The 27,692-nt window shown below is 40.8% G+C and overlaps 2 protein-coding genes across 2 annotated transcripts; one reads left to right on the forward strand and one right to left on the reverse strand.

Annotated features, from left to right (window-relative positions):
• The first annotated feature begins 2,736 nt into the window (after window positions 1-2,736).
• On the forward strand, window positions 2,737-21,094 carry LOC103041142 (NADPH oxidase 4). The gene is made up of 18 exons (XM_049467094.1): window positions 2,737-2,928; window positions 4,646-4,741; window positions 9,785-9,895; window positions 10,163-10,247; window positions 11,601-11,698; window positions 12,278-12,305; window positions 13,502-13,574; window positions 14,544-14,624; window positions 14,707-14,896; window positions 15,422-15,586; window positions 15,999-16,061; window positions 16,734-16,794; window positions 16,929-17,007; window positions 18,512-18,631; window positions 18,746-18,854; window positions 19,031-19,099; window positions 19,284-19,384; window positions 20,102-21,094. The coding sequence occupies exons 1-18, from the start codon at window positions 2,872-2,874 to the stop codon at window positions 20,220-20,222; spliced, it is 1,707 nt and encodes a 568-aa protein (XP_049323051.1). The 5' UTR covers window positions 2,737-2,871; the 3' UTR covers window positions 20,223-21,094.
• Window positions 20,996-27,692, reverse strand: tyr (tyrosinase). Its single transcript, XM_007248579.4, has 5 exons — window positions 26,667-27,692; window positions 23,334-23,550; window positions 22,817-22,964; window positions 22,272-22,453; window positions 20,996-21,570 (listed from the first exon to the last, which is right to left on the reverse strand). Exons 1-5 carry the CDS (start codon window positions 27,498-27,500, stop codon window positions 21,332-21,334), a joined length of 1,620 nt encoding a protein of 539 aa, XP_007248641.3. The 5' UTR covers window positions 27,501-27,692; the 3' UTR covers window positions 20,996-21,331.

Genomic DNA, 27,692 nt, shown 5'->3' on the forward strand with positions numbered 1-27,692 from the left:
TGGGCATCTCCAAGATTACTTTTGCGCATCTCCAAGTGTCTTTTTGGGCATCTCCAAGTGTGTTTTTGGGCATCTCCAAGTGAGTTTTGGGCATCTCCAAGTGTCCTTTGTGCATCTCCAAGTGTCCTTTTGGGCATCTCCAAGTGTCCTTTTGGGTTTCTCCAAGTGTACTTTTGGGCATCTCCAAGTGTCCTTTTGGGCATCTCCAAGTGTCCTTTTGGGTATCTCCAAGTGTCCTTTGGGCATCTCCAAGGGTCCTTTGGGGCATCACCAAGTGTCCTTTTGGGCATTTCCTAGTGTCCTTTTGGTTCGCTCCAAGTGTACTTTTGGGCATCTCCAAGTTTCCTTTTGGGCATCTCCAAGTGTCCTTTTGGGCATCTCCAAGTGTCTTTTTGGGCATCTCCAAATGTACTTTTGGGCATGTCCAAGTGTCCGTTTTGGGCATCTCCAAGTGTCCTTTTGGGCATCTCCAAGTGTCCTTTTGGGCATCTCCAAGTGTCTTTTTGGGTATCTCCAAGTGTACCTTTAGGCATCTCCAAGTGTCTTTTTGGGTATCTCGAAGTGTACTTTTAGGCATCTCCAAGTGTCTTTTTGGGTATCTCGAAGTGTCCTTTTGTGCATCTCCAAGTGTCCTTTGGGCATCTCCAAGTGTCCTTTTGGGCATCTCCAAGTGTCCTTTTGGGCATCTCCAAGTGTACCTTTAGGCATCTCCAAGTGTCTTTTTGGGTATCTCGAAGTGTACTTTTAGGCATCTCCAAGTGTCCTTTGGGCATCTCCAAGTGTCCTTTTGGGCATCTCCAAGTGTCCTTTTGGGCATCTCCAAGTGTCATTTTGGGCATCTCCAAGTGTCCTTTTGGGCATCTCCAAGTGTCCTTTTGGGTTGCTCCAAGTGTACTTTTGGGCATCTCCAAGTGTCTTTTTGGGCATCTCCAAGTGTACTTTTGCGCATCTCCAAGTGTCTTTTTGGGCATCTCCAAGTGTGTTTTTGGGCATCTCCAAGTGTCCTTTGTGCATCTCCAAGTGTCCTTTTGGGCATCTCCAAGTGTCCTTTTGGGTTTCTCCAAGTGTACTTTTGGGCATCTCCAAGTGTCCTTTTGGGCATCTCCAAGTGTCCTTTTGGGTATCTCCAAGTGTCCTTTGGGCATCTCCAAGTGTCCTTTGGGGCATCACCAAGTGTCCTTTTGGGCATTTCCTAGTGTCCTTTTGGGTTGCTCCAAGTGTACTTTTGGGCATCTCCAAGTTTCCTTTTGGGCATCTCCAAGTGTCCTTTTGGGCATCTCCAAATGTACTTTTGGGCATGTCCAAGTGTCCATTTTGGGCATCTCCAAGTGTCCTTTTGGGCATCTCCAAGTGTCCTTTTGGGCATCTCCAAGTGTCTTTTTGGGTATCTCCAAGTGTACCTTTAGGCATCTCCAAGTGTCTTTTTGGGTATCTCGAAGTGTTCTTTTGTCCATCTCCAAGTGTCCTTTTGGGCATCTCCAAGTGTCCTTTTGGGCATCTCCAAGTGTCATTTTGGGCATCTCCAAGTGTCCTTTTGGGCATCTCCAAGTGTCCTTTTGGGTTGCTCCAAGTGTACTTTTGGGCATCTCCAAGTGTCCTTTTGGGCATCTCCAAGTGTCCTTTTGGGCATCTCCAAGTGTCTTTTTGGGCATCTCCAAATGTACTTTAGGGCATCTCCGAGTGTCCTTTTGGGCATCTCCAAATGTCCTTTTGGGCATGTCCAAGTGTCCATTTTGGGCATCCCCAAGTGTCCTTTTGGGCATCTCCAAGTGTCCTTTTGGGCATGTCCAAGTGTCCTTTTGGGCATCTCTAAGTTTCCTTTTTGGGTATCTCCAAGTGTACTTTTAGGCATCTCCAAGTGTCTTTTTAAGCAACTCCAAGTGGCTTTTTGGGTATCTAGAAGTGTCCTTTTGTGCATCTCCAAGTCTCCTTTTTGGGTAACTCCAAGTGTTATTCTCTATCCCACTGACACACACGATCTGTGCATTTTACAAACTGCAACATCAGCTCATGCTTGATGCTGAAACAATAAGACAGAAAGTTTGCTATAGATATTTATTTGGAGTAACTTGCCAGCTCATTTTTTTATATTAAGTGGTATCTCTTATCTCTTAGTATCTCTGTAAAGGGGTTTATAGTATATCAAGGCTGGAGGAGATTTTTTTTTTGTCCACTTGAAATCAATACAGAGAGGCTGAAATAGGGTTTAACTGATATCAGACTCTCATGAAACTCACACAGTCACTGATATACAGAGCTCCATGGCACTAAACTTGCAACAAGTAACCACTAAAAAGTCTGCAGCTGAGCAATTAACAAGCTGACTCCTGATTGGCTCTACCTTTTACCTAATTGGGTCTGACCTTTAACTGACTCTAAACAATCTAAAAATAATGAGATAGCAAGTTATTTAATAACAGAGTTTCATTACAAGCATCTTGGTTAATAGATGGAGCGCTATTTGGATGCACTGTAGCAGGTGTGTCAGTAGATGGCGATGGTTTCCTATTGTTTCACAGTAAAAGTATTTCTAAACTCTGTCGCTTTGCAGTTCACACTAAAACTCTGTATTCGTACATTTTCACATTGTAATAATAATAATATTATATTATTAATAATAATACTATATTATTTATCATTAATGTAATAATAAATGCGGTGTGGAACAGACCCCCCACCCCCCAAACATACACACACACACACACACACACACACATGCATTCGTGCATAACTCCTCCTCCAGACGGGACGGGACACCGGCAAAAAGGCAAAGACCCAAAACACACATACACACACACACACATACAGGTCGTCCTCGTGCGTTCGTTAGGAAGCTCGTGCCGCGAGTTTACCGAGGGGACGCGCGCGGTCATGGGTTTGGTGTTGAGGAGCTGGGCGGCGAACGAAGCAGCTAAACACTGCGCTGTGGTGAGTGTGTGTGCGTGTGTGTGTGTGTGTTTTGGGATTGTCGAAACTTAAAGTACTTACATGTCTGTAGAACACTTTATAAACCATGACAGGTCAAAAAACCTTTGTGTCTTCTCTATAAAATCTTCTCATCATTGAGTGTTTTCTTTATTTCTTTATTTAATAAATTTTCTAGATTAATACATTTGTATATTAGATTGTAGATTCATATTGAAGACATGAAAACAGTTAAGGGACACATATGGACTTACGTAAGAAACAGTAATAAAGTGTTTTAGTCCCTCACAATCACCTGATCTAAATCTGATGAACTGAGATGGTGATTTAAGGTGATTTGGGATGAGCTGGAGCTTCACAGTGTGAAGGAAAAGCAGCAGCTATTGTTCAGCACCTTCAGGAACTCCTTCAAGACGCTGAGAAAACTATTCTAGGTGACTCTTCCTCATGGAGACACTGAGATTAAAATACCAAGAGTGTGCAGATCTGTCCTCAAAGATAGATGTGCTACTCAGAAGAATCAAAAGTATAAAACAGATTCTGATTGGTTGTTTACAGAATAATTTTGCATGTGTTCCTGTGTCGCTTTAATATAGTTTTAAATATTATATTTACAATGTAAAAAAAAACATAAAATGAAAGAAAACACATTAAGTAAATAGAGGTGTTCCCACACTTTTGACTGTTACATGTAAATGAATTCTGCTCTGAATAGCTGCCCTATACTTCGTCTCATATATATACAAAGTAGTCCACGTTTAACACTTGAGGTTGACTGTAACATCTGTTCAAATATTTCACAGATTATTAAAGAAAACAAAATCGTTTAGGTCCATCCAGAATTCTTGGATCCATCAAAATCAGAATGCAGTGTGTTTTCACACCTACCCTGTTTGGTCCACACCAAAATAGCTGGTGTGAAAGGTGTGGCCAACCACGCTTTAGAACAAAGAACCAAAATTGGTCAGACCAAAAGAGGTGCTCTTATATTTGGTTCCTATGGTCGGGATCAGTTGGTGAGTTCTTTATTTGGAGAGTTTTCTCCCTGTGTTTTGTTTGGTTTCTCACAGGGATGAACCTAAACGCACCAAAATATGCACCAATAAACCACACAAGCTCATTGTCTCTTCTGATTGGTCAGAGCTGTCTGGCGTGGGGCAGAGGCAGTGTTATCTGGCTCATATATCAGATTAACTACGCCTTATCAGTAGTTTAGCTTAAATAAAAGGAGTATATATGTTAGCTGGGTCAGATCAAGACCGGATCACATTCTCACCACAAGCAAAATGCTCCAGATTAAGCTACCTTCACTAGCTGGTCTCAGTCCGAGTGTGATTACTGTTTTCACATCTGCTCAATCAAATCACACTAAGGGTACAAATGAACCAGAGTCCAGAGTTTTAACTGATACATGAAAATACATTTTAAATGGTTTGGTCTTTGGACCAGGCCATCATCAGGAAATCAACATCATCCTAGGAGTGATGAGGGGGAAGAGCACCATCTACCCACCCAGAGAGAGCAAGGCCTATCTTGTGCTGTCTCGGGGTTCCTGCGGCAGCATGACCAGGATTCGAACCAACAATCTCGCAATCATAGTGGCAGCACTTTGGACTGCTGGACCACTCTGCGCCCTATACTGCTCAAATTTTGAATTTACAGATATTAGTGCACCAGGCACCACAGTCACTGATGTTTTTTTGTGTGTGTGTGTTTTCAGGTGGTCTGGGTGGCTGTCAGTGCGTGGCTGTTCTGGAGAACTTTCAGGCTGTTCTCCAGTGGACCTCAATACTACTACCTGCACCAAATGCTGGGGGTAAGAACAGACTCCTTAAACTGACCTGTAACCAGCTTGTGAAGGCCAGAGCTAACTATAAGAAATGTGAATTATAATGTTTTTCGGGGAAATTTCACTGTGACAAAGTTTAACCTTAAACCTTGAGTAAGCTTGTTCAGCAGAGTCGGCTGCTTTTTTAGCATCACCCAACCCTGCCAGTGAACTCCATAGGGGTTCAACTTCCTAATAGTCTTTTTTGTGGAATATTTCTGCTAAGCTGTGACTGTCAAGGCTGAGGGAGGGTCAGTTATAGGTTTGACAGTCTTTATTGGAAGCTATTTGTGCTGATCTCTGGCTGTCAGGGCTAAAGGATGGGTTGATGGTCTGTATTGCTGGGTATTTGTCCTGATTAGTGGCAGTCAGGGTTAAGAAAGGGGCAGTTGTAGGCGGGTCGTTTTTATTAAGGGGGTATTTGTGCTGAGATGTTGCACTCATGGCTGATGTAGGGGCATTATAGTATTTGAGGTCTTTATTGGAAGATATTTGTGCAAGGTGAGGTGAGAAAGGAGCAGTTCTAGGGTCTTTGTCTGAGGGCATCTCTAGCTGTCAAGGCTATAGAATCAGCAGTTATTGGACTTATGGTCTGTATTGCAGGGTATTTGTGCTCTCTGTGGCAGTTAGGGTTGAGAAAGGGGCAGTTATAGAACTAGTGGTCTTTATTTGTTGGTGTTTGTGCTACGTTGTGGCTCTCAGAGCTCAGTGAGGGGCAGTTATAGAGAACCTTGTAAGTGACGGTTAGCCAGGGTCAGGGTTTACTGGGAATCTGCAGAAACACATAGGTTCAGGACAAATACACACACACACACACACACACACACACACACACACACACACACAGTAAGCATTTACTCAAAACAATTGTTTCACTACATTTGGAAACACTCCACCATTGTTCCTTATTGAATCTATTGCCAGAGATGGTAAATGCAGCTCCAGAAAGAAAGAAATCCCTTACTGCCTACTGCCTAGTCAGTTGGGTGTTTTTTGACTGGATCTAAATTAACCATCGCTATATATATATGGAGAGACTTTCTGACAAATTGTGTGTGTATAACATGTGCCCCTCTGAAGCTGAGGTCTATAACTGCCAGTTATATTCGTCTTGATAAGCACATCTCAGCACATGTACCCCCAAAAGGGACCACCAGGTTTATCAGGAACTACATAGCTAATGTACGTATCTATCTATCTATCTATCTATCTATCTATCTATCTATCTATCTATCTATCTATCTATCTATCTCCTTATTGAGGAGGAGCTTCCCCACTAGCATTCTGACACCCTCCACAGTGTAAGCAGCACTTTTTGAAGAGCCAATCAGCTTGCTTTATCCTCAAACAGACGTTGGGTTGAGCACTGTTGAGAACTCTCAATCATATCAACCAGTGGTTGGTCTCCTCATTACAAATATCTCTGTTTATACCCAACAAATTATCACCAAAGTTTTGTGCTAATGTACTATAGCTAACCAGTAATAGAAGTCTTTACCCCACCAATTAGCACTGGATTTATCAGGCTAATGTGGTTAACCAGTAATAAGAGTTAACACAGCCACCAATTAGCATTATAACTGCATGCCTAAATCATTACACGCTGGCTTTGACCCAAAGGAAATGCTAATGTTAGTCGAGTCTAAACACAGCAATTACCCCCCCCCCCCCCCCCCACTGACTCAAAATACATGAGAGTGACACACATTATTCCCATATGCTCACATTTTCTCATGCTCATAACTTCAAGTAGGCCTAAGTTTAGGGCAGGGTGTATGTGTCCTCATTGCTAAATGTGCTACTTAGAAGAATCTGAAGTATAAAACATATTCTGGTTTATTAAAACTTTTTGTTTACAGAATAATTCTGCATGTGTTCCTGTATAGCTTTAATATAGTCTTTAATAAAATTTACAATGTAAAACATTATAAAGTGAAAGTAAACACATTGAATAAGAAGAGGTGTGTACAAACTTTTGACTGGTACTGTATACAGTTTTTATGCACAGTTTATATAAGTGTATGTACAGTTTCATATAAACAGTTCTATCTATACAATTTTATATATAGTTTACATACAGCTTCGTATACAAAGTTCAGCATATATACAGTAACTCAGTGTCCTGCCCTGCGCTGTAGCTTATTGTTTGTTGTATCTGTGTTCACTTGCATGCTAATCACTAAATTTGCTCTCCCAAGTCCTGCAACAATGGACTGTTCTCCAGGCTGTTAGCTCTGCTTGATGTTTTTCATAGCCTTTAGTCGTTAATATTATTATGTTCATGACTTTATAGGCATCTGGTTCTCGGTGTAAACAAGCTAAAAAAAACTATTAAAAACAGAAGAGAGAAGAGAGTGCAGTTCCGTTGCGGGGGGAGGCCACAGTTCTGAATCAAAGAGGGTCTGTAGAGTACTGAATACTGTTTTGTGTTGTACACAATCAAGCACCATTGAAGCATTCAGTTCTTTTAGTTGTTGGAAGTTAAACATTTGTACACAACATATTATTTAATCATCTTATTTAAGTGATCCAGACTATGTGGAAACACATAAGAAATCATGAAAAGGGTTAAACAAACCAAAATACTCATTTAGGTGCTCTTATCTGGGGAGCTGTTGACTTAACAGTTTCTGAGGCTGGAACTTATCTTGTGCAACAGAGGTAACTCTTTGTCTTCCTTTCCTGAGGCAGACTGATGCGTGCCTGTTTCATCATCATATTGTTTTTGATTGTCTTTTTTGTGACTTCAATTGACGATGCTTTCAAAGTTCTTGGAATTGACTTTCGGACTGACTGACTTTCATTTCTTTAAGTATTTTTTTTTGCTTTTTTTTACTTAGTTGAGTTGTTTTTGGATTAGAACATTACTCAAATAGGGCTATTCACTGTATACCAACTCTACCTCTTTACAACTTTACAACTGATCCTTCAAACACAAGCAATTCAGGTAATTATCTCTTGACGGGTTCAGCACAGCTGTTAACTGGAAATCATTCCAGGTGATTCTACCTCATAAAGCTGACTGAGGAAATCCAGCCAAATTATCTAAAGCAGTTCTTGTATGCAAGAAGTGCTACTTTAGAGTATCTAAATATAAAACATATCCTGGTTTGTTTAACACATATTTGTTTACTTAATTATTCCATGTTTTTCTTCATAGTTTGGAAGACTTTAGTATTAATCTACAGTGCCAAATGTTACTTAATGTAAGGTGTGTTAAAACTTTTCACTGATGCTTAAAACTATTGTGACAATTTAATAATCAGTACAATACGGTACTTTACAGTGCAACATTCTTTAAAGAACCACCTACTTTGTATTTGAAGGATCCTTTAACCAGACTGAGAACCATGTATGTGTCCTAAAGAACCTGTATAGAATCCATTTAAAGAGTGTAGCATTTCTAACATTTTTATTCCAAGTGTGTGCACTGGAAATGTGTGAGTGATTATGAGTTTGACTCCTCTAACCTCAGTTCTGTGTTGGTTAGGCGTGTGACAGCATGCCAGCTTATCCTGAAAGAACTCAGAAACACACACACACACACACACACTGCTTTCATCATTCTGAATTCTTCCCTAAATGACTGTATGAGGGGGTCTGTAAATCAGAGCTGGTGTTGGCTCAGATCAGTTTTTGTGATCAGTTAGGTTTGAGGGAGTCTGTGAGTCAGAACATGCTGTAGATGTGTATCTGCTTGGAGAAGGGCTAGGTAACCCTGTTTGTTCTGGAGAAGAAAAATGGACATTCTCATTCGGCTCTCCAAGTTCTTACCGAACATTTTCCCTATGTGTTTATGACCCAATCGGGAGAGGCTGTTCTAACAGGCTGTGTGGAACAGTGAGAAGGAGCTGATGCTAACTCAGGAAGACTGATCTAGATTAGGAGGATCAGCTGGACAACAGGGTTGTTTTGGGAGAAGGCATTGTGGGTAGATGAATCAGAAATAGGACTTTCTGGCAGATTCGTGCCTCGTCTCGTCTGCTATAAAACAAACAGCATTCCAGAGCAGGAGTGTCACAGCAGCCATCAAACAATCAAACATAGTGGTGGTATTGTGATGAGGATGATGACAAAATGCCTTAATAATAAGAAACACGTTTCATTAAAGCAGCAGTGCCTAAGATCTATTTTTGCTTTTAAGATAAAAGCAGCAGCATTCCTGAGTTAAGAGAGGGCAAAATATTCTGATTAAGTTTATTAGTGTCCTGAAATAACCATCTCTTCAACATCTAATGCTAGTACTAATCATCTAATACTAATAACATCTATACTGTACATATATTATATAGATGTATTACACACAGAGTGATCTATTTTAAGCTTTTATTTATTTTATTGTTGATGATTATGGCTTACAGCCAATGTAAACACAGAAATCAGTGTCTCAGAAAATTAGAATATTATATAAGACCAATTGGTACTTTTGGAAGTGTGCCAAGTCCGGCTGGAAAATGAAATCCGCATCTCCATAAATGTTTTCAGCAGAAGGAAGCATGAAGTGCTGTAAGATTTTCCACTGACTTTGGACTTGATTTAACACAGTGAACCAACACCAGCAGATGATATGGTTCTCTAAACCATCACTGACCATCTGAACCATCTGTAAATTTTGCATTTCATTTGGAAATCCAGGGACCAAAGTCTGGAGGAAGAGTGAAGAGGCACACAGTCCAAACTGCTTGAGGTCTAGTGTGAAGTTCCTACAGTCAGTGATGGTTTGGAGAGACATGTCATCTGCTGGTGTTGGTCCACTACACTTATGAACTAAGCTTTTTACTATAAGCTTATTCAAACTGGGAAAAACCTAGTGGGAAGAAACATTATACTTTTAGTTCTTTAGGCTGTGCTGTAAACTCAATGAAGGCTGTCTGAGACACACTTAATCTGGGAAAGGGGCAGGTCAGTTTAATGATTGATGAGTGACTCCGCGTCTGGTCTTTACTGTACATACTCTGGGTGCAAATTTGACAACATAGTGGACAATTTTGGCTCTAATTTTGGATCTAACCCCTCTGTGTATTTATTCAGTTAGGGCTGTGCATTAGCCGAGCGTCCGCCTCTGTTTTAAACCTCAACTGCAGTCTGGTTCTGCTGCCCATGTGCCGGTCCATCCTGACTGTTCTAAGAGGAACACAGCAGGTAATTTTATTAAATTATTAAAATTAGTATTGACATAGTATTAATATATATTATTAAATAACAACCGATTTTATTAGTGACGTGCAAACCATTGGGACACCGTGGTCTAAATAACTGTTACTGGGAATCTCTCACTCTTTTTCTCCATCTCTCTCTCTCTCTTTCTCTCCATCTCTCTCTCTCTATGTCTCTTTTTCTCTCTCTTTCTCTCCATCTCTCTCTCTCTATGTCTCTTTTTCTCTCTCTTTCTCTCCATCTCTCTCTCAGGTAAACAGTAGGAAAGCTCGTCGATTGTTGGATAAAAGTAAAACCTTCCATGTTGTCTGTGGAGTCTCCATATGTGTTTTCTCTGGTGAGTTACTGAACATTTACTTACAGCTCATCATCATCATCATCAAAATCATAAGCATCATCATCATTATCATAATTGAATTTAACTGGAGTTCCTAGCAGATACTTGATAACTCTTAGAGAGCATTCTGAAAATAAAAAATCCTAGTAGACTAAATACTTTATACTAGATACTAAATCATACATAGTGGATACTACATACATCATAGTAGACACTGAATTATTTAGTGTGAATACTGATCAATTTATAGTAGATACCGAATAATTCATACTGGATACAGAATTATTTAATGTACATACTGACTAATTTATAGTACATACTAAATAATTCATAGTGGATACTGAATAATGCATGGTAGATACTTAAAAAATAATAATGGATACTGAATAAATCATAGTGGATAATAAATTATTTAGTGTGCCTACTGACCAATTTATAGTAGACACAGAATAATTCATAGTGGATACTGAATAATGCATAGTAGTTACTGACTAATTTATGGTGGAAACTAAATATGTCCTATTAGATAATGAATAAATACATTTTAACAATGAATATGACCTACTTTGTAGTGGGTTTATAATAGTTCATAATGGATACTGAATAATTATAATAAGAAATTCTGAATAATTAATTTTATTTACTGTATAAGGAACGTATTAGGTTGAGTTACTTGTTTTAGGCTGTGGGTTCCAGATGTGGTTCACCAGCTGACAGGTGTGTGTGTGTGTGTGTGTGTGTGTGTGGACTGTACAGGGAGACCCCCAGTGTTAACTGATACAGGGACTCCCACCAAACCCTCCCCCACGTCCTGCTGCCACTTCCTGTCTATGAACATTGTGGTCTTGTTCTAATTACAGACAGCTTAGTTCAGAGACATCCTGTTACCACGGCAACAGACCCGCACACCGAACACAGTGTGAGAGTGTGTGTGTGTGTGTGTGTGTGTGTGTGTTGGGCACATTATCAGCTGTTGAAACAGGCAACTTTAAACTCTGCATTCTTACAGCATGCTGTCACACCGCTGTGGGGGAACTGTGTGTGTGTCTGTGCGTGTGTGGGTGTGTGTGTGCAAGTGTGTATGTGTGTGTGGGTGTGCGCGCCTGTGCGTGTGTGTGTGTACAATAGTTCTTTTCTGTTTGAGAGGAAAATGGCAGCTGTTTATCTGAGCAGTATGACTTTGTTCATTCTCATCAGAGTAAACACAAATAAACACAAAGTGTGTGTGTGTGTTTATTCGTGTGTCTGTGTGTGTGTGTGTGTTTATTCGTGTGTCTGTGTGTTTGTGTGTTTATTTGTGTGTGTGTGTGTGTGTGTGTGTGTGTGTGTGTGTGTGTGTGTGTGTGTTTGCAGTGGTTCATGTTTGCGCCCATCTGGTGAATGCCGTCAGTTTTTCTGTGAGATACTCAGATGACTTTCCTGCACTGAATGTAGCACAACACCGAGGACAGGTAACACACACACACACACACACACACTGTCTAAAAACCCAGATGAGATAAACCAACATGGAAAAATAATTTCCTGTCAGTGTATGCGCTAGATTATCCTCTAGACAAAGACTCTTCACTAGGGGGGTGCTGTTAGCCATTATAATGGTGTTTGTGAAGACACATTGAAAGGAAGGAAACCAGTCTGAATCACACCAGCAGGATCTCATTAATACACAAAGGCTTGCAGTCATAGTTTTAGTGTGTGTAAAAAGTTAAAGGCCTGAGCATGTCATACAGTCATCAAACAGCAGTAGCAGCAGCAGGGGGCGCTGTGTGGGTCACTCTTACTGTGTCCCACAATCTTGACTACTGTTGAATTGCTGTTGCCAACTGTTACGATGTATATATATAATTACATTTTATATGTCATGTTTTGGGGTCGATGCTAGTATTCTGAACTTGGTAATAATCTATAGAAATGATACACATATTACATCAGTGTAGTGCAGGGCAGTATTAAATGACCTATCATCAACTATCAGTGAGTAATTCAGCTTGGAAAAACAGTTGGAACAGTTTCTGTTGTTTGTGTTGCAGGACCCGCGTATTCTCATCCTGACCACAGGTGAGTCCTGCACAGGTCTTACCTGCTCTAATACACTTCACACTTGGAAGAGCATAGAATCCGAATACCAACCCCCTGGGATACCTTAGCAACTACATAAGAGCATCCTGACAACTGCTTGAACCAGCATAGCAACTGCTGTGCAATTATAGCTGCATAGTGTCTTTCTAACATGCACACTAGAACCACCTGGAGCTCCATTGCAACTGCTTAAAAACAGCATAGCAACCACTTGGAACAGCGTAGCAACCCAAAGCAAACCCCCTGGGATACATTACCAACTACATATAAGCATCCAAGCAAACCTTGGAACAGCGTAGCAACCACCTAGCAATCCCAGTATAACTACTAAAGACACTGCTGAAAACACTTAGCAAAAACATAACAACTGCTTTGAAGGCAAGTGCCTGGCAGTCCCACTATAACCACTTAGGGCTTGATTGCCAATGCTTAGCAATAGCATAGCAACTATTTGCCACAAAATTGCAACTGCCTTGTCACCACAGAATAACCACCTAGGATGCTATAACAACACTATAAAAACTGCTTAGCATAGCACAACATAGCAACCACTAACAACAGCACGGCAACCACCTAACAACCACAAATATATACCTACAACACCACTGAGACTGCTTATGTTATTTAAGGAATTTTAGGAGATCCAGACTAGATCTCACTTCAACCACCTGTTACTCCTGTCTCTGCTACAGTCAGTATGATATAGAGGAACTGGGAGAACCTCAGAGGCACAAATGAAGTAGCTGAAGTGATTCTCTTCATATTCCCTCAGACAGCTGTGCCTGCCATAGTCAGTGTAATGTATTACAAGGTTTCTCAACCTGTGGGCCACAAGAGTCTTTTATAGCAAATACTAGAGAAATGCCCCCAGCAGCGAGCGAAAGGTAGACTAGCTGCTAGCATCACTAAAATCACAATAGCGATATCTGTAGACATAGGTTTATCATGATAGCTAAACATTGTTGTTTCTGTAATAGCTGTCTAGATTATTGCCTTTCCATCTGGTCAGGGAATATTTGGCAAACTTGCTTTATAAGTGAATATTAGTCCAGGGATGTGTATTTACTTTACTAAATAGCCTGTTACTTTACTAAATAATCTATTTGAGACACACCTGAACAGAGAGAGATGGTTTATAGAATGATTGATGGTTGTTTTGTTTACTGTATGGTCAGTTCCTGGGATTACTGGTGTCATCCTGGTCCTGATTTTGTTCCTGATGTTCACAGCATCTTCCTACAGCATACGGTGAGTTACCTGCTCATCTTCTTATTATCTCAGGTCTGCTCTTTATGCTTTTCTTTACACCTACAGAAAAAACGTTTTTCAGGGTTTTTTAAGTGAAGGCAGTGATACGTCTTGTTCACATCTGACCAGAACATCTCAGATCATACCATGTGATATTAAGACACAAGCCATACACTTTAACACTATGAAAATGCTGCTTCTGCAAGCAGTTGAGCTGCAGTCTAGACTGATATAACTGCCCCAGAGCTGACCCTCACATTCACACACACACCACTATAATTACATTGTGACTGTCTAGGAGGGTCTTTGCGTTTGATCTGGGCTGTGACTGAAGTGTCCTCCTTATCGGCTCAAGGCTCTTCAGTGGATCAAAGGAGGAGTGATCGGGGGTTTGAGTGGTCTGAACACTTGGCTTTGTAATCGCCACCACCCTCCACCATCCTCCACCACACTCAACCTTCTACACAGCTTCTCAAGTACAGCCTGAAGACAAGGGTGGACTCCCTCATTTAACCTTTAAGAGTCCTGAGTAGCCTGATAATCCATAAAAAAGCCCATGGGAATACAGGCTCACTTTCTGTCCGCACATTGAAAAGGCAGCTTCTGTAAGCCCTGGCTAAGACCAACATCTAAGCCAGGTTTCCCCACAAGGTGTAGAAGTGCCCTAGATTTGTGCGACTTGCCTCCTGAGTGAGGTTTCTAAAGCAGTCCTCAGTCAAATGTTTACTACATTTGCTGGTTATGTTGTAGACTCTGTGTCCATAACAAAGTAGAACGAAATTATTCCATTTTTATGTGATGTTATCTAAGACAAGGTCAGGCCTTTATCTCCTTTTTGTTGAATGAGTGTCCAGGAAATGCATGCAGAAAAATCCTGGCATAATTGGGTGCATGCCCCACAGATGTACCAAACTGATTTACTGCTTTAATGTACTCTGTATTTGAAGATAAACTCTTGTATCTTCACAGGGTTTGTAACTATGAGATATTCTGGTATACGCACAACCTCTTCATCCTCTTCTACATCATACTGATGCTGCATGTGGTCGGGTAAGTTTACCATTCTCTCTCTCTCCTTCTCCCTCTCTCTCTCACACACATATTACACACATTAATATCTCCCTACTTTCAGAGGGGCTCTGAAGTACCAGACGAATGTCGACACACACCCACCCGGCTGTATACGGACCAATCAAACCAACAGTAGCTCATACACGTCGTCCAATCAGGTGCCAGAGACACAAACAAAAGCAGAGTTAAAGGAAATGCCACACATCACAGTGTGTAAAGAAGATGCCCACTTTCAGCATCATTTCCCTCAGGTATTTGTATGCATTTTAGTCATGTTCTGCCACTCCTTGGCCACTTTATTAGAAACACTCACCATGTGCTTCCACTCACTGGCCACTTTATTAGAAACACCCACCTTGTACTTCCACTTAATGGCCACTTTATTAGAAACACCTATCTTGTGTTTTAATCACTGGCTACTTTAAGAGAAACATCCACCTTGTGTTTTACTTATTGGTCATTTTATTAGAAACACCCACCTTGTGCTTTCACTCGCTGGCCACTATATTAGAAACACCCAACTTGTGCTTTTACTCAATGGCCACTTTATTAGAAACACCCACTTTGTGTTTCCACTCAATGGCCACTTTATAAGTAACACCTACCTTGTGCTTCCACTCACTGGCCACTTTATTAGAAACACCTTCCCAGCACAGTCTAAATCTATCTAAATATTATTGTCAGTGTTGAAAGGCAAAACACAGTTTTTCAGTTGTAAAGTGTACAAAATGATCTTATTTAACTGTGTGTGTGTGTGTGTGTGTGTGTATGTGTAGACGTGGCTGTGGGTTACAGCACCCCTCTGTCTGTACTGTGCTGAGAGGCTGTATCGCTACATTAGAGGCAGCGCTCCGGTTACCGTAGTGTCCGTCATCAGGCACCCCTGTGATGTCATCGAATTGCGCATGCTGAAGAGCGGCTTTAAGGCCCGCCCTGGACAGGTGAGCTCCACCCACTTTTGTTGCTGTGGAAACAAATAACATCATTTAAATACAGTAGTTAGAATATGCACTGTACTGTATCTCCAGTGCTAATTTGCAGAGTATAAGTTCCATTCTTTTTGAGCCATATTAGCCTCATAGCTCCAGTGCTAATTATCGGAATTTAAATCTAAGGCTAAGGGTATAAGCTTTCATTGTCTGTTGTACGCTCACTGCAGGTTCTGTATTGTATGTTCAGTGTTTTGTCTGGTTCTTAGTCCTGCAATCACATTTCTGCTTTGTGACATCAGTTGCAAAAAGCAACTGTACAAATAACTATACAAATACATTTGATTTGATATTAATGTACTGTAATTTTGATAAAGAAATGGTCTCACAGTGTCTAAATGCATCTTTGTGTATGTGTCCTTAGTACATCTTGTTGAACTGCCCGAGTGTGTCCTCATTTGAGAACCATGCTTTTACTCTTACCGCGGTGAGTCTGTCTTCTTCTTTCAGGTACTGTATCATTTAATGATAACAAAAGTTCAGACGTTCATAATAAATGGACCAATGAAAATGCATTGGTTTCAATTAAAGTTAAGATGGTTTTATTTTAGAGTTACAGGTTATAGTGTGAGAGTTGTGTATGGTTATACAGTATACTAAACAATATGCATGTGAATGTAAAAAATGGTAATAAGATTTTTTCAATGAACAAATAAAAACGACTTTATTTATCTAGATTTTTGTTCATTTATACTTCACCACAACTTAAAAGGACCATACATTTTTTCCAATTTTAAAAAAAATAAATAATCTTTTAAATTGGCTTCCATTGAATGTTTTAAAGTTAATGTTTTGGAGACATGAGATTTTGTATTTTTAGTTTACTACTTCATGATGAGTAGACCAATAGAAATTCCTCAAAATTACCTTAAACCTTACCTTAAATAATCTCTTTCTACATTGACTTCCATTGAAAGTTAAGAAGTTTTTCTCTCTCCTGTAAAGTTGCTGTTTTGGAGATCCGTGTATTTCAATAGTGATGTGTAGAGTGGAATAGTTGGATCAGCAGACTGGAATGACTTCAGCTTAGACACGGCATTCACTTAATTTAGTCATATTTTATTAACATCCTGTGTGTGTGTGTGTGTATTGGTTTCAGTGTCCAACACAGAACAAAGAAACTTTTGGCATTCATATCCGAGTGCTCGGAGACTGGACTGGTGAGATCACACACACCCACACCCACACACACACACACACACACACATTTAATTAAATTTCCAGTTAAATTGTGTTTTTCATATTTTAGACATTTAACCCTCAGTGTAATTCTCTCTCTCTCTCTCTTTGGTAGAATGTTTATCTGAGCTGTTGTTTCCTGCACTGAACCATTCTGAGATTCTTCCCATAATGCATCAGCGCACATACCCAAAGTATGCCCGTGTGTATGTGTGTGTTGTGGGAAAATGGTGTGTGATGAGATTGTGTGTGACAGTGTGGATATACAGAGAGGTGGCTGGTCATGACCTGCTGCCCTTAATGCCCTCTGGGATTAGACTATGACAGCTGTGTGTATGTTTGTGTGTGTGTTTGTGTGTGTGTGTGTGTGTGTGTGTGTGTGTGTGTGTGTGTTTTGAGGGAATGAATCAGCTGGTTAAATCTATCAGGGAGCAAAGAAGAGTACAGTCACAGTAGAGATGCTATGGCAGGCAGTGCTGTGAGGACAATATCGCAATCAGAGCTGCAGGGATGTTTCCGAATGTCTCTGGGACACTATTGCAAACAGAGCTACAACAGGCAGGACACTAGAACATCCAAATCTGAATGAACACAATGGTGTTCTGAGCTTTGAGGGAACAGTAGGACAGCTAGAGACGAGAGGACATTATGTGAACCAGAGCTGATGGGACGCTATGGCAAACAGAGCTGAGGGAACAGTAGGACAACAAGAGATGAGGGGACATTATGTGAACCAGAGCTGATGGGACGCTATGGCAAGCAGAGCTGAGGGGACACTAGGACATTTAGAGCTGATGGGACACTAGGACAGCTAGGGCTGAAAGGATGCTAGGACAAATAGCTGCGGTGACACTAATAGAACCAGAGCTGAGTGGACAGTAGGACAACTAGAGCTGAGGGGACACTAGGACAGTTAGAGCTGAGGGGGCATTAGGAGACCCAGAGCTGAGGGGACACTAGAACAGTTAGAGCTGCAGGGACACTAGGATAAATAGAGCTGCAGGGACACTAGGACAGTTAGAGCTGAGGGGACACTAGGAAAAAATGAGCTGAGGGGACACTAGGACAATTAGAGCTGTGGGGACACTAGGATAAATAGAGCTGCAGGGACACTAGGACAATTAGAGCTGCAGGGACACTAGGATAAATAGAGCTGAGGGGACACTAGGATAAATAGAGCTGAGGGGACACTAGGATAAATAGAGCTGCAGGGACACTAGGATAAATAGAGCTGCAGGGACACTAGGACAGTTAGAGCTGGGGGACACTAGGACAAAAAGAGCTGAGGGGACACTAGGATAACTATAGCTGTGGGAACACTAGGAGAACCAGAGCTGAGGGGACAGTAGGACAACTAGAGCTGTGGGAACACTAGGAGACCCAGAGCTGCGGGGAAACTAGGACAATTAGAGCTGAGGGGGCATTAGGACAGTTAGAGCTGCGGGGACACTAGGATAAATAGAGCTGCAGGGACACTAGGACAATTAGAGCTGCAGGGACACTAGAATAACTATAGCTGTGGGGACACTAGGACAGTTAGAGCTGTGGGGACACTAGGAAAATTAGAGCTGCAGGGACACTAGGATAAATAGAGCTGCAGGGACACTAGGAGACCTGTACTGTGTGTTGATTGGCTGTTGTGGTGTATGTTGATTGGCTATTGTACTGTGTGCTGTTTTGCTGTGTGGTTCCATCCAGGCTGTATGTGGATGGTCCGTTTGGTACACCATCAGAAGAGGTGTTTAACTACGAAGTGAGTGTGTGTGTGGCCGGGGGAATCGGAGTCACACCTTTCGCCTGCGTCCTACACACACTTCTGTGAGTATTACACCTGTCTGTGTTTGTGTGTGTGTGTCTGTGTTTGTCCATGTATGATTACCTATGTGTTTATATGTATGTATGTATGTATGTATGTATGTGTGTCTGTTGCAGTGGGGGGTGGAGTCAGTACAGGTTGAGGAGGCTGTATGTGGTGTGGGTGTGCAGAGAGCTGCAGTGTTTCTACTGGTTTGCCAACCTGCTGTGTGACCTCCACCACAAGGTAACAGACAAACACACTCACACACACACACACACACACACACATACACACATACACACAAACACACACACATTGTTGTCCAGGTGTCTGCAAGGTGAAGCTGGAACTTAATGTAGGTGTGTACTGCACCACCTGCAGTCTGGATTAATACACTGATACTCTCGCTCTCTCTGTAGTTGTGGGAGGAGAATCGTCCAGATTATCTAAACATCCGGCTGTACCTTACTAACACACAGCAGCTGCAGGTAAATACACACACACACACACACACACACACACACAGTGCTATGTTGGATCAATTTTTCTAATATATATATCACTTTAAATCATTTCATTATTGTATTATTGTTGTTATTAAACTGAAAATTGGTCTGTACTTTTTTTGGGCTCTTTGGATAAAGATGAGAGAAATCACTATTTTTATTTCAGAGCTTTTCAGAGGAGCGGTTCCGTCCCCTAAGTTCCCGTCTTCTGATTGGACGACCCAGATGGAAGGATATCTTTGGGGAGATCGGACAATCCAATCAGCAGTGAGCTTAATTTTGAGATCAGTTCAGAATCAATATATGGAAGAAAGCAAGCAGAGCTGATTTAAGTCCATTGATGCCGTTTAGATCAAATCCAAGCTTTACACTGCATTACGTCATCAGAACCCACTATAAGACCCCACTGGTCTACTGAACCATAATCTACACTTGGCTCCACCCACCTGACCTAAGGACCACACTGTCTCACTGTGCTGCCCTCCAGTGGAGAGTAGAGTTACAGCATCTGCTCTTAATTCGAATATTTGATTATATTTATTTGTGATTATAATTCAGTGTCATCTTATTAGCAAAAATAATAAACAAATAATCAACAGACATTGAGAGAAAATAAGAATTAAATAATAAGAATTTAATGTATCACATAAATTGCTTTCTGAATAAAAATAAGTTTGAGCATTGGTTACATCTCCCACTGTTTATTATTATTATTAATATTATTATTTACTGCACAACCAGACAGTTTACATTAGCTCTGGTTTCCCAGCAGCCTCTCAGCTCAAATATCAACTGTTAAATGCAATAGTAAAATCACCTGGATACTGAATACCTTGTGCGCTGTGGGAGAGTGGCTCCCCCTGCTGGTGTGAAGTGATTTGGTGAGCTCTTAACTCATAGTAAATCAGGAACCCCCCACATCCCCCCAAACTACAGCATTTTATTTCTGATAAATAAAATCTGATTTGTGTTTTTTTTTTCTAGTAAAAAAGTGGGCGTGTTCTGCTGTGGTCCTAAAAGTGTCTCCAGAGAGTTACACAAACTCTGCAACTCGTTCTCCGCTTCAGGAACCGTCTTCGAGTACAACAAGGAGTCCTTCAGCTGAGACCCACAAGAACCAACAACAACAACAACAAACACCTCCTCCATAACCGAGGAAGACGACACCAAATGATTCTGGGATTCACAGACAAACTTTATGAGGACCTGATTGACCAAAGAAGAAAAAAGAAAAGACGACAGAAGGACTGAAAAAACAAATAACTGAAAGACAGTACTTAAAGCCTAAAGTACAAAAAGACTGAAGGACTAAAAACAGAGGGACATAAGGACAGTAGATTACAAGAGTAGATTATCAAGACTGAAGCACTGAAAGTCTGAGTGGAGAAGGACATTAACCTTGAAAGACTACCATACTAAAATAGTAAAAGATTAAGACTGGAGGACTAAAAAAAACTTGAAGGCTACAAGACTTAAATAATTGAAGTACTGAAAGACTGAAGGACTGACAACAAGGTGACAAAAAGACTGAAAGACTAAAATACCAAAGTACTGAAAGACCAAAGAACTGGAAAAATGAGGACTGAAAATATTAAAGAATGAACGACCGAGAGACTGACATACTGAAAAAGGGTAACAATGAAAAATTGAAAGACTGAGATATAGAAACAGATGGAACAGATGGTAAACACACTGGAGTTAAAGTGAAGAGTAGACAGGCCTCAGGTCAGTCAGCGTAGACCTTGTTAAAGACCTTTATTTGTGTATCACTGTGAGAGTGCAGGTAAATTACCAGTGCTGGAGGTTCTCTGACCATTCTCAGGTGCGAGAACCTGCTTTTATTGTGTTGATGTTGAAAAATGGCGCTGATGACCAGGGTCAGACTCAAACATACAGATATTTAATGAGTTTATATATTAATAATCATCTTCCACAGCAGTTTGAGTTCAGAGGAACAGAATAAATGTAAAAGCACCAGTTCTGTGTTCTCATTGGCTGCGTGGAGTTTGGGCTGGACAGGCTCTCTGTGGGCCTGGGGGTCACGTGACCTCTTCTGGACGGCCTCAACTCGGAGCGGCCTGGCGTCCTGCAGCTTTGGCTGAACTCCCTGACACGTGTGTGTGTGTGTGTGTGTGTGTGTGTGTTTAATGAGTGTGTTTATGTATATGTATGTGTGTATATATACATATGTGTGTGTGTGTGTGTGTGTGTGTTTTATAGTGTAGTCTGGTAGGACGCAGTGGCCTCCTCGTCGCTGCTGTGCAGTAGGGGTCTTCTCTCTCCGTAGGCAGAGCGTTTTTGGTTCTTCGACCCTCTGTAGCAGGTGAAGATGATGAGGCTGGTAATGATAGCGGCGAGCACTCCCCCCAGCACGCCGGCCCCCACCAACCACGGCCAGATCTGCTGCACATGCTGCAGGTACGGGGTCAGGAACTCCTGCATGAAGCGCTGACCTGCGGATGAACACAGATCTGTGAGAGAGTGGACACTGCCCAGAGATCCTCAGCAGACAAGCATCTACAGGCTCCACCCACTAATAGACTCTATATCTGCTATTGTCAGGTCAGACATGCATTCATTTAGCCCAAATGAGAGACTGTAACTCCATCTCAGTGAGTGTATGCTTGTGATTGTGTGTGTGTACTTAACAGAGATGTATAAAGTACTAGAGAGCCGGACTTACAAAGTAAAAGTACAAGTTCTCTATCAAAAAATGTAATTTGAGTAGAAGTTAAAGTGTCCTTTAAACTCCACACTTAAGTGGGGGTACTGAAGTATTGCAAGTAGTGTGTTAAGTGTTAAATATTTAATACATGTTTAGGTTAAAGGACACTCACAATTCATTGTGAGTAACGATGCAGCACATAAAAACTGATCGGAGTAAAATATTAAACTCATCCAAAATATGAGTGAAGTAGAAGTGGAATTAGGAGAAAAAATAACACTCCAGTAGATACAGATACAGCATTTTAGTACTTAAGTACAGTAGTGAAGTAAAAATAATACTCCAATAGAGTACAGATACAGCTTTTTAGTACTTAAGTACAGTAGTGAAGTAAAAATAATACTCCAGTAGATACATATAAAGTATTTTACTATTTCAGTACAGTAGTGAAGTAGTTCTACTTTGTTACTATGCATCTCTGGTACTTACTGGGGTCCAGCAGGTAGGCGTACTCGTATCCCAGAGCCTTTGTTCCCAGAAAGTATTCTCCGTTCTTGTTAAGGGGGATGAAGGGCACCATGTAGTATCCGTCATTGTGGCCGATGGGTGCGTTGCTTGTTGGGTAGTGAGAGCGGGGCGGCTGATGCTTCCTCAACCAGCGCTCAAATATGCTGCATACACACACACACACACACGCAGCATTAGTAAATCAGTATTTACACTGTAAGATATGGGGTATGATAATATTGACATGAAAACAGTTAAGGGACACATACGGATGACTTTTGCCATGTAACACACTAAAGGAAGCTGAAGGATCAGTTGTGTTTTCACATTCAAGAAGGCAAACACGTTTTCCCACCACTCTAGCTAGTAATGCAATATAGATACATGAGTATACGTATGTGTATATGTATATGTTAGGGATACGTGATGTGCATGACATGGACAAAAATGTAAAATAGATATCCTGATATAAGAGTTTTTATCGTGATAAAACATGATTTACTGTACAGCCCTAGTATGGGAGTTACCTGTCAATGAAGGCGTGGTGCAGTAGGAATATGGGGTCGTTAGCAGATCCCTGTACTGAAGACATGGAGCCGTTCATGAACACGTGGATGGCGTTGTGCATCGTGCTCTGACCCGGCACTGCCATACCAGTTTCCGGACTCGCAAAACCTACACACACACACACCAAATTTATCAACATTAGCATGTTAATATAAAATTGTAGTCATTTTGGCTTTTAGAAAAATCTGTTTTCGGGAAGGGACTAGTGCACTATAAGACTCTGTGGTGCAGCCTAAGCTTTTGTTCTTAATGGCATTTTCCCCTTATATTACTTTTAATTTTATACTTTAAGTAGTTTTGAAACCAGTATTTTTGCACATTTAATTAAAGAGTAAAAAGCTTAAGTTGCCCTAGTAACCCTAGTATCTATACTTCTATCTACAGAGTAATGATCAGAGATACATGTCATACATTTGATTAAAGGTTGCATGTACATGTCATCATATCATCCATATAAACTGACTTATTGTCATTTACCCTCCAGAGCGTTCCTGAAGCTCATGTTAGCCCGGCGATCCAGTGACCCGGTCTCGTAGTCGCTCAGTCCCAGAACAAACTCCACGTCGGCGGAGGTGGGCAGGCGGCGGACCCGGTTTGGGTCGTGGTTGCCCGGGTTACGGAACAGTGGACCCTCGCCTACCCCATCACACAGTGTCTCCTCAGCGTTGTATATCTCAGGCAGGGTACAGATCACCTGACAGGGGGGTGGGGGTTAGAGACACATCAGTATGTATATCCACACACACAAACACACATTCACATATACACACATACATATGTAGACATGCATGACTTGTATCATGTGGCTGTGTTATTGCACATTTCCCACATAGTTGAGCTCTTTAAAACTTTCATCTTAAGAACAGTGAGGACCCCTGACACACTGAGAGAGAGACAGAGAGTATAAGAGTGAAAGTGTGAGTGTGTATGAGTGTGTGAGAGTGTGTGAGTTAATCAGTCATGCGTTATCCACAGTATTAAAAGCTTTACTCACAACAAGAGAAATCTCACACTGAGTCGAACTCAGTTCAAGAGTGTGTGTGAGAGTGTGTGTGTGAGTTTGAGTGAGCGTGTGTGTCTTTCTAAGGCTCTGGCTTCATTTTTGCTTCAGAGTTCCAAACTTGTTTCCAGTCACACTCCTCAAAACGTGAGCTTTTAAACTATAATAACCAAAAACGTTCAAATCAGATCAGATTAGTTTGCAGCTCACGTTCACAAACTACAGTAACCAGTAAATGCTCTCTGCTGCACTCATACAGACAATGCACACAAAATAATGCAGTTTAAAATGATAAAACAATATAAAACATTAAAAGTAGTACAGAAATAATTTAAGAGCTATTTAAAATAAATATAATCCTAAATATAAATGATATATAATTTTGTATTTTAGCTCTCCTACTTCTAAACTTCACCATAAATGTGCATTATGTGCAACCTAAATTGAAATATATTTACACTTTATTTGAAAACATATTAATTAAATTAAATTTAAACTAAAAATTTACTTTGAAATATAACTTTTTGGTAGAAAGTGAATGTTATTAAACATGAAAAAGTTTCAAAAAGTTTTAACTGTAACTCTTACATTAACTCTAACTTTAACTCTAAATCAAACAATTTAACTAGTTAACTCTAAATTGAACCTTGAAATTTAAATATGACTATATATCCAATTTTAACTCTGATTTTAACTCTAAATGTAAGTCTAAATCTAATCTTAATTGTAACTCTAACTTTAACTCTAAATTAAACTTTAACTCTAGTTCTGACTTTATTTATTTTAACTCTAACTCTAACCTTAACTGTATCTTTAACTGCAAGTCAAACTTAAACCATAACTTTACCTTTTAAACTTTAGTTACAGTTAAAGTTTTAACTGTAACTCTAACCTTAACTCTAAAATAAAAATTAACTCTAAATGTAATATGAACTGGTAACTTTAACTTTTAAATTTAATCTTAACTTATTATCTAACTTTAAATCCAAATTTGCTGTCTCTAACCTTATGTTTACCCTAAACTGAATTTCAACATTAACTCTAACTTCAACTCTAAATTAAACTTTAACTTCAAAGCTGTCATTAACTCCGTCTATATTTAACACTAACCTTAAATCTGACTTTAATTCTACAATAAACTATTTAACTCTAACTTTATTTTAATAAATAAATAATAAATTTAATAATTTAATAATAAATTTTATATTTAACTTTAACTAAATTGTTAAAATCTCTACATCTAATAGTAACTTTAACGTTAATGCTAACTCTAACTTTAAAAGAACTGTTTAATTGAAATTATTATTTGAATATTTCAGATTTTACACACTCAATGTAACTTTTTCCATATTCCCATGCTAAATATTTTTGTCAGTCAATGGAATTGTACTGAACCTAGTTCTAGCTCTAGTCCTGGTTCTGGTTCTGGTTCTAACCCTGGCACAGCTGAGGATCATTGTTAATAATATAAGGGTTGTAGTGTGTAGATGCTGAACTGTATGTATGTGAAATGTGATCAGATTTGGGTTCGTTCCGGGTCGGTCGGATGCCAGCAGGATCCAAAGTGCTTGGATTCTGACCATGTGGGCTGACTTCGGAGTAAAGCTGCTTTCAGCTAATTCTCCAAAGGACGTGACTGTGGATCTGTGGGGCACCGGACCACCGCGTGATTGCCTACACACTGACCTGAGTCACATGTGAGTGTGTGAGAGTCGGGCCAGTAGCCCTGAGGCTACCCCTCACAATCTGCACCCTGTAACTGCCTAGATCTGGCAACCTGAGGTTTCGTCACAAGGGAAGTGGCTGCCTCTGGCTTCCTGAACAGGAGATATCGGAGGAATGTGTGGCTTTAGAGCAGCTCGGGTCTGACAGTATAGTACAGTTTAGTTTAGTGGGTTGCCAGCACAGCTGGCCAGTATTTGTTATTTTTTTCCACTTTGTCACTTGATTCATCGTCAGGTGTATTAGGTGTGTTATACATTTTTATGTGGCATTGATTTACATATTTACACTTATTATAAAAGATGTATCAAAGGTTGAAGGGTTTTGCGTATTGTTCACCAAAAAAACAAATGAATACATAAATAAATAAAAAAATATTAATATACAGCTCTGGAAAAAAGAGACCACTTCAGTTTCTGAATCAGTTTCTCTGATTTTCTTATTCATAGATATATGCTTGAGTAAAATGAACATTGCTGCTTTATTCAATAAACTACGGACAACATTACTCCCAAATGTCAAATAAAAATATTGTCATTTAGAGCAGGAATTTGCAGAAAATAAGAAATAGCTGAAATAACAAAAAAGATGCAGATCTTTCAGCCTTAAAATAATGCAAAGAAAACAAGTTCATATTAATAAAGTTTTAAGAGTTAAGTAATCAATATTTGGTGGAATTGGTGGTTTTTAATCACGGTTTTCATGCATCTTGGCATGTTCTCCTCCACGAGTCTTACACACTGCTTTTGGATAACTTTATGCCACTCCTGGTGCAAAAATTCAAGCAGTTCAGTTTAATGGCTCGTGATCATCCATCTACTTCTTGATTTTATTCCAGAGGTTTTCAATTTGGTAAAATCAAAGAAACTCATCATTCTTAAGTGGTCTCTTATTTTTTCCAGAAATGTATGTACATATATAGAGATTTTATTTTATTTTGCCTTATGTGATGCATCCCAAGAGTGTTTACACTTGGGATTTCATGCAAGCAGGTCAAATCTGATTGTGATCTCCTCATCAAAAACCTTTGAGGTTTATCTCTGTGATCTGTGATTCTGGAGATGAAAGAGATGAAGATTAATCTTTACCTTCCATGATGAGAAGATGGACGCTGGGCTGATGAAGTTCGGGTCCAGAGAGCTTTGCCCCCCCATGAGCTCGTCTGTGCAGACCTGGCAGTCTCTGGCGTCGCGCCAGTCCCAGTAGGGGATGGTGAAGTTGAAGTCTCCGGTCAGCTTGCGGATCTCGTGCTCCCAGAAGAGCAGGAAGAATCGATGCCAGGGCAGGAAGGCTGAAGCTTCATGGGCGAAATCGACGTCTTGCCAAATGTTTCCCGGCCCGCCGAGAAGCGTGTCCCGGGACACGTAGTAGTGCATCCACACGAACAGGTCGTATATGCTGACGTTCGCAAACAGGGGGTTGACTGTGCCGTTGACGCCGTTCATTTGAGCTCGGGTCGAGGTGGCAATGACGTACTCTGGGCTGATGGTGTTCTTAGCCAAGTTCAGGTAGGAAATGAATGTCTGCTTTTCTGCAGCAGATAAGCTAAAGATGTTTCTGCGCACAGACTCTCGCCTTTCTGCACAGGTCGGACCGTAGTAGCCGAATTTACACTCATTGCAGTTGTAGCCCATGAAGTTTCCAGCACACTGGCACGTCCGATTAAAAAAGGCCAGAGGCCATCGTTCCCGGTCGTCCAGTCCAGAGTGAGGGTACTGCGGGCCGTCCGGCAGGTCTGAAACCACCACATCCTGACAGAATCCTCGACCTGAGTTGGCACCGCAGGCAGAGCCGTCACCCGGCCACGGCGGGCAGCAGCTCCTGGAGGTCAGGGCCTCTGGAGTGGCACAGAAGCGCGGAAACTGCTGGACAGAGAGATGGACGAAGAGGAGGAAAAAGAGAGAGAGAGGGAGAGAGAGCATTGCTTTGGATGAGCAGCAGAGACCAGCAGGGAATGAAGAGATGGAGAGAATGAAGTTTCACAGTCTTACACATACACACACACACACACACACACACACTCACATACACCCACACACACCCCAACAACCTCTCACACACTTATCCCTACTCTCTCTCCACCCACTTCTTCATACACACACACACACACACCC

This window comes from Astyanax mexicanus, chromosome 18, assembly GCF_023375975.1.
Source record: "Astyanax mexicanus isolate ESR-SI-001 chromosome 18, AstMex3_surface, whole genome shotgun sequence".
In the NCBI taxonomy this organism is placed as follows: domain Eukaryota; kingdom Metazoa; phylum Chordata; class Actinopteri; order Characiformes; family Acestrorhamphidae; genus Astyanax; species Astyanax mexicanus.

What these genes read in the sequence shown, in the direction of transcription:
- LOC103041142 (XM_049467094.1), top strand. Translation starts at nt 2,872, where the DNA reads ATGGGTTTGGTGTTGAGGAGCTGGGCGGCGAACGAAGCAGCTAAACAC. An exon ending in CTGATGCTGCATGTGGTCGG is followed by an intron (nt 14,625 to 14,706) that starts GTAAGTTTACCA and finishes CCCTACTTTCAG; the next exon opens with AGGGGCTCTGAAGTACCAGA. An exon ending in CATCAGCGCACATACCCAAA is followed by an intron (nt 17,008 to 18,511) that starts GTATGCCCGTGT and finishes GGTTCCATCCAG; the next exon opens with GCTGTATGTGGATGGTCCGT.
- tyr (XM_007248579.4), bottom strand. Translation starts at nt 27,500, where the DNA reads ATGCTCTCTCTCCCTCTCTCTCTCTTTTTCCTCCTCTTCGTCCATCTC. An exon ending in CCATCTTCTCATCATGGAAG is followed by an intron (nt 23,551 to 26,666) that starts GTAAAGATTAAT and finishes CCCCCCTGTCAG; the next exon opens with GTGATCTGTACCCTGCCTGA. An exon ending in CACCACGCCTTCATTGACAG is followed by an intron (nt 22,454 to 22,816) that starts GTAACTCCCATA and finishes GTGTGTATGCAG; the next exon opens with CATATTTGAGCGCTGGTTGA.